The 15,547-nt window shown below is 46.2% G+C and overlaps 1 protein-coding gene across 2 annotated transcripts in view; it reads left to right on the forward strand.

The window, feature by feature from the left end:
* The first annotated feature begins 452 nt into the window (after nucleotides 1–452).
* gars1 (glycyl-tRNA synthetase 1) overlaps nucleotides 453–15,547 on the forward strand; it is a 61,844-nt gene continuing 46,749 nt past the window's right edge. For both annotated transcript variants that reach the window (XM_078536412.1, XM_078536420.1), the window contains exons 1-4: nucleotides 453–691; nucleotides 9,353–9,454; nucleotides 10,280–10,382; nucleotides 13,360–13,501. In XM_078536412.1, the coding sequence (XP_078392538.1) occupies nucleotides 473–691; nucleotides 9,353–9,454; nucleotides 10,280–10,382; nucleotides 13,360–13,501 (566 nt within the window). In that variant the 5' untranslated portion in view covers nucleotides 453–472. The remainder of the gene's footprint in view (nucleotides 692–9,352; nucleotides 9,455–10,279; nucleotides 10,383–13,359; nucleotides 13,502–15,547) is intronic.

The raw sequence follows: 15,547 nt of genomic DNA on the forward strand, positions 1-15,547 counted from the left end.
AGCATCACCTCACACTTTTCAGGATTAAATTACGTTTCCCACTGCTCTGTCCATCTGACCAGCCCGTCTATATCGTCCTGTAGTCTAAGGCTTTTCTCCTCACTATGTACCACACCACCAATTTCTGTGTCATCTGTGAATTTACTGATAATACCTCCTACATTCATTGTTCAAAAATATCACAGTCCCCCTCCCTGATTTCTATACCTAAATCCTCCTCGACGATATCCGGATTACATCATCCACCTGCTGCAGTCCAGCCTCCCTCCAGCGGCAGCGCTGTCTCCCCCCACTCCACGGCGCTGATTACATCATCCTCCTGCTGCAGTTCAGCCTCCCTCCAGCGGCAGCGCTGTCTCCCTCCCTCCACGGCGCAGATTACATCATCCTCCTGCTGCAGTTCAGCCTCCGTCCGGCGGCAGCGCTGTCTCTCTCTTTCCCCCCTTCCTCCCCTCCTCCCACCCACCGGCTCATGCTCCTCCGGTTGGCCGCCCGCAGTCGCGCTGCCGCCGCTGCCTTGCACTCGCTGCTGGCCGGAGCGCTGTGCCGGCCCCGGACGGTGTGTGTGGTGTCAGCCGCAAGCCTCCAGAAGCAGAAGCCGCTGTGGCAGCGCCTGGCCGCCGGGATGGAGGGAGACGCGGGCAGCGAGGAGCAGGTCCTGGCGCCACTGAGGCAGGCGGTGCGGGAGCAGGTAGGAGAGGCCGGCGGGCTGGTGGACAGGGCCGGGCAGCGTGCACTGGGCCACACCGCAGATCCAGGGATGGGGGTGGAGGGGGAATCAGGCATTTGGAGAAGCTGGGGGTTGTTCTCCTTGGAGCAAAGCGAGATTGGATGGAAGTGTACAAGATAATGACAGATTTGGGGTGTGAGGCTGATTGGTTTACTCTGCAGAGAGTCACCATGGACTCGAAGGGCTGAATGGCCTCCTGTGCTGTAAATGACCCTCTAGTGACAATGTACATTTGGCTGCAGAGGACCATTCAGCCCAGCCCGGTGACGGAGTCTATAATCTGTTAGTCTGATTATGATAATTACTGAATGTGAAATAAAAAACAAATGAGCTAATTTCAAACATTTCACTCATTTACTCACTTGATGCCGGGTTGCTGAATCCTCAAGACCATCCATTTATAAGATGCTTATGTATGTTTTTATTTGAACTATTCAGTCAGTAATCCAGAGAATAAATGCAAATCCTTTCCTTTTTGTATGAAATGGAACGCTTGCGCTTTTTTTTTTAACGGTGCCTTTTACAACCTCAGGACGAGCCAAAAAGCTCGACAGGCAATGAAATACTTTTTGAAGTGTAGTCACCGTTGTAATGTAGGAAACGTGGCAACTGATTTGTGCACAGCAAGCTCCCACAAACAAGTACGTGATTACTGATAATCTGTCGATTGAAGGATAAATATTAGCCTCGGACACCGAGGAGAACTCCCCAGTGCTTTAAATAGTGTTGTGCTATCGCTGGACCTTTCATGTCCACTTGAGAGGGCAGATGGGGCCTTGGTTTAACGTCTCATCTGAAAGACGGTGACTCCGACAATGCAGCAGTCCCTCAGTACTGTACTGGAGTTTGTACTCAAGTCTCTGGAGTGGGACTTGAATCCTCAACCTACTGACCCAGAGGCAGGAGTGCACTGCACTGCATACAGTGTCTGTGCCCTTATCCACTGTGGACTTGTATATATCAAAAAAATTCTCATCTGCTTATAGTGACATTGATGTTACGAGTTGGCTAGAAATGTTGGTTCTGGAGTGGCAAATTTTGGTATTTTTTTTGATATAAATTTTGGGGAAAAAGTATTTTCCTTGTGGTCTTAATGATTTGAAAATTTGTTCTCACCCAGTCTATTTTCCTTTGGTGTGTTATGGGAATGAAAGATGAATTCAGAGCAGTCACTGCAATCTGAGTGGGACATCAGAACATTTGATAGCAGTGATTAGGGACAGTCTGATTTTGAGGTAATGTTGAAATCAATCCATTAAGCTAATTATGAGAGTGTAGCATGTCTCTTCAGATTGATTGAGGTGATTTTTTTAAATTAAGCTGAATTCCAGTCAAGTGATTGTCTCCTTTCCAATGTTTTAAATGAAGAGCTTTGAGATTTTTTGTTTTAAATTAGACTCTGCTCCACCCTGTTCTCCTTTGTTACTGAGATTGAGCTGCTCAGAACGCACTGTGTGCCTGTGATTTTTTGACTGATTCTGCAGTCCTGCCGCATGTGTTTCTAAGTGCGATGTGAACTCAGACTGAGTAGAATATCAGCATATCCCGCCTGCTGCAGTTTCAATTGGCCGATTCCTCCCCCTGCCACGTTTCCCTCCTTCAACAGATTGCTGCAGCCTCACCCTGCCCTGTGACTGGTTTTAGCTTTTACTGCATTCTCTGTTCAGTGATCGCATACAATCGCTGCCTGGTTGTACATTTTCAGTGATGTGTCTTCTGAATCTTCACTTTCTTTTCTTTTCAATCTCCATTATCTTTGCAATGGATTTTTATTCCAAAAAAGAGCAGCGATCAAAAACAAAGCCTTGCATTTATGTGGTGCTTTTCATGACCACTCAAAACGTTTTATAGCCAATTAAGTACTTTTGAAGTGTAGTCACTGTTGTAATGTAGAAAACACAGCAGCCAGTTTGTGCACAGCAAGCTCCCACAAACAGCAATGTGGTAATGACAAGAGAATCTGTTTTTTGCGATATTGTAACATCATCATCTTTGCTCCCAGTTACGGTGTGCTGTAACCTCCACTTCTGTGCTCCCATTTGTGGTGTGCTGTAGTATCATGTCCTCTGTGCTCCCAGTTACAGTGTGCTCTAATATCATCTCCTCTGTGCTCCCAGTTACAGTGTGCTGTAATATCATCTCCTCTGTGGTACTCGCAGTTACGGTGTGCTGTAATATCTCCTCTGTGGTACTCCCAGTTACGGTGTGCTGTAATATCATCTCCCCTGTGCTCCCAGTTACAATGTGCTGTAATATCATCATTTCAGTGCTCCCACTTACAGTGTGTTGTAATATCTCTTCTGTGCTCCCAGTTACAGTGTGCTCTAATATCATCTCCTCTTTGCTCCCAGTTACAGTGTGCTCTAATATCATCTCCTCTGTGCTCCCAGTTACAGTGTGCTGTAATATCATCTCCCCTGTGCTCCCAGTTACAATGTGCTGTAATATCATTTCTGTGCTCCCACTTACAGTGTGCTGTAATATCATGTACTCTGTGCTGCCAGTTACAGTGTACTTTAATATTATTATCTGTGTTCCCAGTTACAATGTGCGGTAATATCATCTCCTCTGTGCTCCCAGTTACAGGGTGCTGTAATATCATCTCCTCTGTGCTCCCACTTACAATGTGCTGTAATATCATCTCCTCTGTGCTCCCAGTTACAATGTGCTGTAATATAATCTCTTCTGTGCTCCCACTTATTGTGTGCTGTAATATCATCTCTTCTGCACTCCCAGTTACCATATGCTGTAATATCATCTCCTCTGTGGTACTCGCAGTTACAATGTGCTGTAATATCATCATCTCTGTGCTCCCTGTTATGGTGTGTTGTAATATCTCTTCTGTGCTCCCTGTTACGGTGTGTTGTAATATCATCTCCTCTGTGCTCCCAGTTACAATGTGCTGTAATATAATCTCTTCTGTGTGCTGTATCATCATGTCCTCTGCTCCCAGTTATGGTGTGCTGTAATCCCCTGTCCTCTGTGCTCCCAATTACAGTGTTCAGTAAAATTGTGTTCACCGTTCTCCCGGTTATCTTACGGTTACAATGTACTGTAATATCGTGTTCATTGAGCTCCCCCAGTTATGATGTACCATAAAATCATATCCTGCGTGCTGCCAGTTACTATGAAGAATCATGTACTGTGTTTACCATTGAACATCAACAGTCTGTTAATAGGAGCTGTACCTGAAGGTCACACAATGTTACCTACTTTGTTTCAGGTGTACAAAGGGCATCTTTGCAGGGGCATCACGTGGTCTCTTTACTGTGCACACTGCCCTGAACTTCCTTCTCCTCCCCTTCTGTCCCACCTTTCTCCTTTCATATCTCTACGCTAGATGTACCCTAGACCTGTGATAGTGATGTGCCCATATCTTGTGCACACCACGACTGTATGCATGTGGAGCTGTGGTTCGAGCCAAGTTCCTGTCTGCCCTCTCGTGTGGATGTAAAAGATCTCACAGAAGAATTTCGATGAAGAGCAGGAGAGTCCTGCTCCAATTTTTGACCAATTTTTATTCCTTAACCGAAATAACTCTTAACAATCAGTCTTATTATTTAATTGCTGTTTGTAGGAGCTTGCTATGTGTAAATTTACTGCTCAGTTACCTGTATTGCAGCACTTCCAAAAAAAAAGCACTTAACTCAGCTGTCAAAAGCTGTGGAATGTACTGAGGTTGTAAAAGGTGCCACAGAAAAGCAAGTCTGTATTTTTTAAGAGCAAAATCAGACAAAATTCCAGGTGCAGTGTAAATGCAGTCTTGGCTGTCATTCAATTGATACAGAGCTTCACAAAGCTGGACAGAATTATTCCCAAAGGATATGCCACCTGATTAGAATTGTGGAATGGTTGCAGCACGGAAGGAGGCCATTCGGCCCATTGTGTCCTCCCTGGCCCTCTGAAGGAGCAATTCACCTAGTGTCGTTCCCCTGCAAATATTTCCTTATCCAGGTGATGATCCAATTCCCTTTTGAAAGTCTTGGTTGACATTCTCAGGCGATTCATTCCTGATCTTAACCACTCGCTGGTTAAAAGACTTTTTCCTCATGTCTCCATTGCTTCTTTTGCCAGTTAACATAAATCTGTGCCTTTTTGTTCTCAATCCTTCCATCACTGGGAATAGTTTTTCCCTATCTGCTCTGGCCAGACCCCTCATGATTTTGAATCCCACAAACAAATCTCCTCTCGATCTTCTCTTAACAGTCCCAACGTCCCCAATCTACCCAAGTAACTGAAGTTCCTCATCCCTGGAACCATTCTCATAAATATTTTCTGCATCCTCTCTAATTTTTTAAAATTCATTCACGAGATGTGGGCTTCGCTGGCTAGGCCAGCATTTATTGCCCACCCCTAGTTGCCCTTGAGAAGGTGGTGGTGAGCTGCTTTCTTGAACCGCTGCAGTCTTTGTGGTGTAGGTACACCCTCGGTGCTGTTAGGAAGGGAGTTCCAGGATTTTGACCCAGCGACAGTGAAGGAACGGCGATATATTTCTAAGTCAGGATGGTGAGTGACTTGGAGGGGAACTTCCAGGTGGTGGTGTTCCCATCTATCTGCTGCCCTTGTCCTTCTAGATGATAGTGGTCATGAGTTTGGAAGGTGCTATCTAAGGAGTCATGGTAAATTCCTGCAGTGCATCTTGTAGATGGTACCCACTGCTGTCACTGTGCGTCGGTGGTGGAGTGAGTCAGTGTTTGTGGATGTGGTGCCAATCAAGCGGGCTGCTTTGCCCTGGGTGGTGTCAGGCTTCTTGAGTGTTGTAGGAGCTGCACTCATTCAGGCAAGTGGGAAGTATTCCATTACACTCCTGACTTGTGCCTTGTAGATGGTGGACAGGCTTTGGGGAGTCAGGGGGTGGGTTACTCGTCACAGGATTCCTAGCCTCTGACCTGCCCTTGTAGCCACAGTATTTATATGGCTAGTCCAGTTCAGTTTTTGGTCAATGGTAACCCCCAGGAAGTTGATATTGGAGGATTCAGCGATGGTAATGCCATTGAATGTCAAGGGGCGATGGTTGGGTTCTCTCTTGTTGGAGATGGTCATTACCTGGCACTTGTGTGGTGCGAATGTTACTTGCCACTTGTCAGCCCAAACCTGGATATTGTCCAGGCCTTGCTGCATTTGGACATGGACTGCTTCAGCATCTGAGGAGTCGTGAACGGTGCTGAACATTGTGCAATCATCAGCGAAAGTCCCGACTTCTGATCTTATGATGGAAGGAAGGTCACTGATGGAACAGTTGAAGGTGGTTCAGCCGAGGACACTACCCTGAGGAACTCCTTCAGTGATATCCTGGAGCTGAGATGACTGACCTCCAACAATCACAACCATCTTCCTTTGTGCTAGGTAAGATTCCAACCAGAGGAGAGCTTTCCCCATGATTCCCATTGACTCCAGCTAGGGCTCCTTGATGCTACACTCGGTCAAATGCTGCCTTGATGTCAAGGGCTGTCACTTTCACCTCCCCTCGGGAGTTCAGCTCTTTTGTCCATGTTTGAACCAAGGCTGTAATGAGGTCAGGAGCTGATTGGCCCTAGCAGAACCCAAACTGGGTGTCAGTGAGCAGGTTATTGCTAAGCAAGTGCCGCTTGATAGCACTGTTGATGACCCCTTACATTACTTTACTGATGATCGAGAGTAGACTGATGGGGCGGTAATTGGCCGGGTTGGATTTGTCCTGCTTTTTGTGTAGAGGACATACCTGGGCAATTTTCCACATAGCCAGGTAGATGCCAGTTTTGTAGCTGTACTGGAACAGCTTGGCTAAGGGCATGGCAAGTTCTGGGGCACAAGCCTTCAGTACTATTGCCTCATCTTTTGCACTGATGTGCTGGGCCTCCGTCATTGAGGATGGGGACCTTTGTGGATCCTCCTTCTCCAGTGAGTTGTTTAATTCTCCACCACCATTCATGACTGGATGTGGCAGGACTGCAGAGTTTAGACCTGATCCTTGGCTGTGGGATCGCTTAGCTCTGACTATCACTTGTTGCTTATGCTGTTTGGCACGCATGTAGTCCTGTATTATAGCTTCACCAGGTTGACACCTCATTTTTAGGTATGCCTGGTGCTCCCGGCATGCCCTCCTGCACCCTTCATTGAGCCAGGGTTGATCCCCTGGCTTGATGGTAAGGGTAGAGTGGGGGATATGCTGGGCCATGAGGATCCAGATTGTCCTCGAGTACAATTTTGCTGCTGCTGATGGCCCACAGCGCCTCATGGATGCCCAATCTTGAGTTGCTAGATCTGTTCGAAATCTATCCCATTTAGAACGATGGAGGGTATCCTCAATGTGAAGGCGGAACTTCATTGCCACCGACTGTGCAGTAGTCACACCTACCGATACTGTCATAGACAGATGCATCTGCGGCAGGCAGGTTGGTCATGTATGTTTTTCCTCTTGTTGGACCCCTCAGCACCTGCCACAGATCCAGTCTAACAGCTATGTCCTTTAGGCCAGCTCGGTCAGTAGTGGTGCTACTGAGCCACCACTCTTGGTTGGTGGATATTGTCCCCTACCCAGAATACATTCTGCACCCTTGCCACCCTCAGTGCTTCCTCCAAGTGGTGGAGGATTCATCAGCTGAGGGAGGGTGGTACATGGTAATCAGCAGGAGGTTTCCTTGCCCATGTTTGATCTGATGCCATGATACCTCATAGGGTCTGGAGTCGATGTTGAGGACTCCCAGGGCAACTCCCTCCTGACTGTATACCACTGTGCTGCCAGTGGGACAGGACATATCTGTAAGGTATGATTCCGTGAGGATGACTATGTCAGGCTGTTGCTTGACTAGTCTGTGAGACAGCTCTTCCAATTTTGGCACTAGCCCCCAAACGTTAGTAAGGAGGACTTTGCAGGGTCGACAAGGCTGTGTTTGCTGTTGTCGTTACTGGTGCCTTGGTGGTCCTTCCAGTTTCATTCCTTTTTTGAGGCTTTGTAGTGGTTTGATACAGCTGAGTGGCTTGCTAGGCAGATTTCCTTCCCTAAAGGGCATTAGTGAACCAGATGTTTTTTTACAACAATTGACAATGGTTTCCTGGTCATCATTAGACTTTCCAGATTTTTACTGAATTCAAATTCCACCATCTGCCGTGGCTGGATTCGAACCCGGGTCCCCAGAGTGTTACCCTAGGTCTCTGGTCTCTAGTTCAGCGATAATACCAGTACGCCATCCCCTTCAGAAGCTTCCTAAAGTGTGGTGCCCAGAACTGGATGCATTAGTCCAGTTGAGACCGAACCAGTGTTTTACACAGGTTTATCATAACCTCCTTGCTTTTATACTCTATGCCCTTGTTGATAAAGTGCAGGATGCTGTGTGCTTTATTCACCACTCTTTCAACCTATCCTGTCACCTTCAATAATTTCTTGCACATCTACATCCAGGTCCTTCTACCCCTGCATGCCCTTTAGAATTTTACCCTATTGCCTCTCCGTGTTCTTCCTACCAAAATGAACCGCTCCACAATTCTCTGCATTAAATTTCATCTGCCACTTGCCTGCCTATTCCACCAACCTGTCTATGTCCCTTTTAAGTTCTACACCATCCTCCTCATTGTTGACAATACTTCCAAGTTTCATATCAGCCAAAAATTTTGAAATTGTACCCTGTACACCAAGGACCAGATCATTAATATCAGGAAGAGTCCTAACACCAATCCCTGCAGAACTCCACTATAAACCTTCCTTGAGTCCAACAAACGACTGTTCACCGCTACTCTTTGTTTTCTGTCACTCTGCCAATTTCATACCTATGTTGCTACTGTCCCTTTTATTCCATGAGCTCGAACTTTGCTCACTGGTCTGTCGTGTGGCACTGTATCGAATGCCTTTTGGAAGTCCATGTACACCACATCGATAGCATTACCCTCATCAACCCTTTTTGTTAACTCAACAATAAACTCAAGCAAGTTATTTAAACACATTTTTCCCTTAACAAACCCATGCTTGCTTTTCTTAACTCACATTTACCAAGTGTGACGATTAATTTTATCCTGAATTAACACTCATAGAAGCTTCCCCACCAACAAAGTTAAAGTGACTGGCCAGCTGGGCTTATCTTTGCACCCCCTTTTTGAACAAGGGTGTAACATGATCTTTTGTCATCCAGGGAACTTTGCCTACCTTTCTCCTTGGTGGGATTATACATTGACTGTGCCTGAGCCATCCCATCTTTAAAGGCATCCATTCGAACCCCATTGGAAGTTAGTATTCCCCCAGTTAATTATTCTACCCTAGATTGCTCCTTGTCCTTTTCTGTAGATAACATAAACCTTATGATACAATGATCACTGTCCTCCAAATGTTCCCCTCCTAACACTTGATCCACTTGACCCACCTCATTCCCAAGATGAACTGGATTTTCTTCAGGTAGAATTTTTGCAGGAACTCCTCTCCCAAAGAACTGCAGTTAAACAGTTGTGAACTTGATCAGCACCCCATCCATCACCTTGAGCATTCACTCCTTTCACTACCTGCACACGGTGTGTACCAGTCTGAGTTCCCTGCGCATAACGTGACTTTGTTTCTCTAGTCGGGTGGGGGTGTTGTTGAAATCCGCAGCTTCCAGCTGTGAGTCTACACGGATCTAACATGGTCTCAATCAGCTCTCTAACCTTCCTTTCCAGGGAGAACTTGTTCGGAAGCTAAAAGCAGAGAATTCTCCACAGGTGGATGTCGGTAAAGCTGTGGCAGAACTTAAAGCTCGTAAAAGGATCCTGGAGGCTAAGGTATGAACCGCAATCTGCCTGTTGGCCACAAATCAATATGACACTGATCCCATTCCTACATACCTAGCCACAGCAAGAGAAAGCCCTGTAATGAATCACTTCCACACCATGCTACCCTTCTCCCCTTTTATTTCTTATATCTAATGCTGCCCCTTTATGAAAATCACCAGGCGTACACTGTCATTGCGATATATAAGAACCACTGAGTATGTGCTGTCACTGCGGTGTATGAGAATCACTGGGTGTACACACTCTCTGTGGTGTATGAGAATCACTGAGTGTACACTCTCACTGTGGTGTATGAGAATCACTGGGTGTATGCTCTCTCTGTGGTGTATGAGAATCACTGGGTGTACACTCACTAGTGTATGAGAATCACTGGGTGTACGCTCTCACTGTGGTGTATGAGAATCACTGGGTGTACACTCTCACTGTAGTGTATGAGAATCACTGGGTGTACACTCTCACTGTAGTGTATGAGAATCACTGGGTGTACACTCTCACTGTAGTGTATGAGAATCACTGGGTGTACACTCAATGTAGTGTATGAGAGTCACGGTGTACACTCATTGTGGCATGTGAGAATCACTGGATGTACACTCTCACTGTGGTGTATGAGAATCGCTGCATGTACACGCTACTCTGCAACGCAGTTTTCACTTGTGTCAATACTAAACAAGGGTGGTATTGGTTAGGAGTCTGTCTGTATGTTTGATGTGTGTTCTACATTGAATGATTCAGGGAGGAACAATATAAAATCATAGCAATTGTTTTGCCTCACTGACTTGCTCTTATTTCAGCCTCCCATCTGTCCTTTTCCCACAGGAGCTGGCTCTGCAGCCGAAGGATGGCATAGTTGACCGAACAAAAATGGAGGACACACTAAAGAGGAGATTCTTCTACGACCAGGCTTTTGCTATATATGGAGGTAGGGGGGACCAATCTGGGGGCAATTGAGCATTTGTATAAATGTACAAAATTGATAAGCAGGCAAAGGCCAGCTAATCTATCAAGCCTGTCCCAGAGTGTGGTGACTAGAGATCCCTTTTCCCCCACTGCCTTGCAGTCTCCTGGGAGAGAAAGAATCCAGGGCCAATAGAGGAAACGGACTGTTAAATTTTTGCACCCCACCGCAACCTTCAGGCAATTGAAACCAATCCAGTAGATCACACTGACCAAGTGTGCTCTATAAAGACATTTGCCACCTTGATGCTATGTCTGCCGCAGTCAGTAACCAGCCCAGCTTCCTTTCGAAGATTCAGCATTCACGTACTGGTGGGCATTGTATTCCAGAGACTCACTACTCAGGGAAAAGAACCACTGACCTTCCAGTCTACTCTTACTTAACTTGAAACCATGCCCTGGTCTTCTCCAATCTGTTAAACTGGATTAATCTATCAATAGGCAAGTGTTTAATCCTTCAGTTCCTTACAGAGTAATATCAGGTCTTTGTTGCTCTACGGGTAACAAAGTAAGGTCCCTGAGGAGACAACAGGGCTGACTGTTCACCTGCGACCAGTTGGAGTGTGGGCGACATGGCTGAGACAGCAGTCATTGCCTCTCCCTTGTTGGACATTCAGAGTCAACCATCAGCTATGGGACAGAAATCACAGGCAGGCCAGACCTGCTTGGTGTGGCAGATTCCCTTCTCTGATGGGCAGCAATGTAGCTTTCATGGCTTTTTTTTGTCTCCTGGCACCAGCTTCACAAATTACCCTGAAAGCTCAGCGGGTGAAAAGTCTGCCCAGTATGGTACTGTAGCCCAGAGATCAGGAAGACTTCCTGTTTAACCCATGATCTGAGCTTCCTCAGCTGATCAAACACCTCATTACAGCCTTAGTCCAAAAGACTACTCTTACAAAGGACAAAAGAGCTGAACTCCAAAGGTGAGGTGAGAGTGACTGCCTTTGACATCAAGGCAGCATTTGCCCAAGTGTGGCATCAGGGAGCCCTGGCAAAACTGGAGTCAATGGGAATCAGGGGGAAAACTCTCCACTTGTTGGAGTCATACCTAGCACAAAGGAAGATGATTGTAGTTTTTGGAGGCCAATTATCTCAGCTCCAGGGCATCACTATAGGAATTCCTCAGGGTCGTGTCCTAGGCCCAACCATCTTCAGCTGCATCATCAATGACCTTCCCTCCATTGTATGTTCAGAAATGGGGATGTTCACTGGTGATTGCACAATGTTCGGCACCATTCGTGACTCCTCAGATACTGAAGAGGTCTATGCCCTCATGTAGCAAGACCTGGACAACATTCAGGCTTAGGCTGATTCGTGCCATACAAGTGCCAGGCAATGACCACCTCCAACAAGAGAGAATCTGACCATCTCCCCATGACATTCAATGTCTTGACCATCGCTGAATCCCCTGCTATAAACATCTTGGGAGTTAGCTTTGACCAGAAACTGAACTGGACCAGCCATATAAAGCAGCAGGATCAGGTCAGAGGCTAGGAACCCTGTGACGAGTAACTCACCTTCTGAATCCCAGAAGTCTGTCCACCATCTACAAGGCACAAGTCAGGAGTGTGATGGAATACTCTCCAATTGCCTGGATGAGTGCAGCTTCAATTGCCTGGATGGTTGACACCATCCAGGACAAAGCAGCCATTTGATCAACGCCCCATCCACCACCTTAAACACTCACTCCCTGCACCACTGTCCCACAGTAGCAGTTGTGTGTACTATCTACAAGATGCATTGCAGCAACTCACCAAGTCTGCTTCAACAGCACCTCCCAAGCTCACGACCTCTACCACCTAGAAAGACAAGGGCAGCAGATAGATGGAACACCACCACCTGGAAGTTCCCCTCTCAGCCACACACCATCCTGACTTGGAAATATATCACCGTTCCATCACTGTTGCTCTTTAACAGCACTGTGGGTGTACCTACACCACATGGACTGCAGTGGTTCAAGAAGGCAGCTCACCACCACCTTCTCAAGGGCAATTAGGGATGGGCAATAAAGACACTCGCATCCCATGAAAGACATAAAAAAGTGTTTATGGCATCCTGGGCTAAGGGAGGGAACGAAACTTGTAAAAGTGAAACAGCAATCCAGCTGAGCACAGATCTCCTTTTACACTGCAAGTTACAAAGTTCATTCCTGCCTGGTCACAAGAACATATTTCTGGGGTGTCTCCTGTGTTTGTTACCCGTCCCTAGCTGCTCTGGTTGTGTTAAGAATCTGGTAAAGGAGGAGCAAGTTTCTTGCCACACAGCCCTAAAAATACTTTCCCTGGGGGAACATCAGCGAACTGGCTGGGTTCATCATTTCAGCTACCTTCTTAGTGCTGACCCGTGCATCCCCAGATTAATTGACTGAATTCCCATTTCCACTTGCCACAGTGGAGTTGGAACACATAAGCATAGGTTGCTGGCCCTTTTTTAAAAAAAATGTGGAGATGTGGGTATCACTGCAAGAATGTCATTCATCGCTCGTCCCTAATTGCCCTGATACCACTGTGTGGGCTGCGAGGTTGCTTCAGAAGGGAGTTGAGAGTTAACCATGTTGGCCTGGGTAATTTTCCTTCTTTGATAGAGGACATTAATTAACCAGTTGGGTTTTTATGACAATCTGACAATTTCATCACTACTTTTACTGAGACCAGCTTTTCCGTTCCAGATTTTTTAAAAAAACTATTCCAATTCCAAAACTTCCCCCAGTGGGATTTGAACTGCGGTTCTTTAGATCGTTAATCCAAGACTCTGGTCCAGTAACATAATCACTACACTCCTGTAATTGTCCACTACCAACACTACTCAATGGGACTGAGACGGGAGTGGACTGTCAGAGCCCCAACTCTGGGGAGAGTGTGGGAGAAATCATGGTGCGAGATGAGGGAGGAATTTGCACCCAGTATGTTCATGTAAATGGGATCTAATTGCACTTCGGCCAGGTGTGAGTGGATTGTACGACTTTGGTCCTGTTGGCTGTGCTCTGAAGAACAACATCCTCCAGATCTGGCGGCAACACTTCATCCAGGAGGAGCAGATTCTGGAGATTGACTGCACGATGCTGACTCCTGAACCCGTCCTGAAGTAAGTAGAATCATAGAGCGATTAGAAAGCAGGAGGAGGTCATTCAGCCTGTCCATGTCGACACTCTGCATGAGCAACTCAGCTAGTCCACTCCCCTGTCTTTTTCCTTGCAGCCCTGCACATTTTTTCTCTTCAGATAATTATCCAGTTCCCTATTGAAAGTCCTAATTGAACCTGCTTCCACCACACTCTCAGGCAGTGCATGCCAGACCCTAACCACTCGCTGCATAAAAAAGGTTTTCCTCGTTGTCATTGCTTCTTTTGATAATTAACTTAAATCTGTGACCTTTGGTTTGCGATCCTGTGGAAACAATTTCTCCCTATGTACTCTGTCCAGACCCCTCATGATTTTGAATACCTCTATCAAATCTCCTCTCACCTTCTCTTCACTAAGGAGAACATTCCTAGCTTCTCCAATCTTAATTAGATTGGAGGACAAAAAGGATGGTGATGCAAGGCAAGAGGGGTTGATAATGGGACAATTCAGGAAACAAACGGTGGGTCCAGAGGAGCTGTGACATCTTGATAACGTTTTGCCGTGTAGAATGGGGAGGTGAATGACGTAGTGGTATTGTCGTTGGACTAAAGTAATCCAGAGACCCAGCGTAATGTTCGAATCCTGCCACGCCAGATGGTGGAATTTGAATTCAATAAAAATCTCAAATTAAAAGTTTAACGATGACCATGAAACCATTGTTGATTGTTGTAAAAACCCATCTGGTTCACTAATGTACTTTAGGGTAGGAAATCTGCTGTCCTTACCTGGTCTGGCCTATATGTGACTCCAGATCCACAGCAATGACTCTTAAATGCCTTCTGACCAAGGATTAGGGATTTTGACCAATTAGGGATGGGCAATAAATGCTGGCCTAGCCAGTGATGTCCGCATCCTATGAATGAATTAAAAAAACATTTTTTTTTAGAAAGACTTAATCACAAGGTGGTGAGCCTTCATGATCCAGGCCTGGGGCTGCTGTTCGACTCTGTCGTGCCGGCTAGGAACCAAGGGCAGGCCATGGCCATGGTCCTTGGTTTCATTGTCAGGATGGGAAATGGATACCCAATCCCCTCCCCCAACCCAAGTGAACCTACAGTGAGTGTTGATGGCGTCACATTTGGGATACAACTCAACAGTTAGTGAGCAGCCAAAGACAAAGGGGATATTATTTCAAAATAACCTTCACTGAACACTTTCATTGATGGTCCAGCAGACAGAGCAGTTAGACTGTTAATCTGGGGAGTGGAGCTCAGAACCCCTGGGAGTTGGAGTCTTAGTCATAGGAGCTGTTCTCTGGTAGTTTGTCCAAGTTTCCTTTCTCCTTTTGAGCGCTCTTGTCCTACATCTAAGTTTTGTTTATACAGTTATCCATTTATGCTGGGCATCCTTCCTCCAATTGTTTACATTAACTGTTGCAAAAACTACTGAAAGTGTGTAAAACCCACAACCTGTGACACATCGACCATCCTGCCAAAAATAAAGAAACCGTAACGAAAATAGATTTTCATTTATATAGCGCCTTTCACCACTGCAAGCCTTCCTAAACTCTTTACAGGTGATGAGGTCCTTTTCTTACTTTGTAATGTGGGAAATGCAGCAGCCAGTTTGTGCACGGCAAGCTCCCCCAAACAGCAATGAGAAATTGACCAGGTAATGTTTTGTTGATGGTGTTGGTTGAGGGATAATTATTCATCAGTATACCTCCCCTGCTCCCCTTCGAAATAGTTCCAAGGGATCTTTTACATTCACCTGAGAGGGCAGGTGGGGACCTCAGTTTAACATCTCATCCAAAAGACCTGTGCCTCAGACAGTGCAGCACTCCATCAGTACTGCACCGGAGTGCTCTGTTCCGAAATGGGATTTGAACCCACAAACTTCTGACTCAGAGGCAAGAGTGCTACCCACTGAGCCATGGCTGACACTCTGGTCTGTAGTATCAGTGGTGACCCTGTCACGTATCTCTGTGCTCAAGCACATTGTAGCTGAATTGCCCAGATAGCGTGTAGGAGGTTTTGCAGGCTTGTTCTTTAAAATAGATTATTCGGTGG

The sequence above is a fragment of the Cetorhinus maximus genome, chromosome 3 (genome assembly GCF_964194155.1).
Source record: "Cetorhinus maximus chromosome 3, sCetMax3.hap1.1, whole genome shotgun sequence".
NCBI classification, from domain to species: Eukaryota; Metazoa; Chordata; class Chondrichthyes; order Lamniformes; family Cetorhinidae; genus Cetorhinus; species Cetorhinus maximus.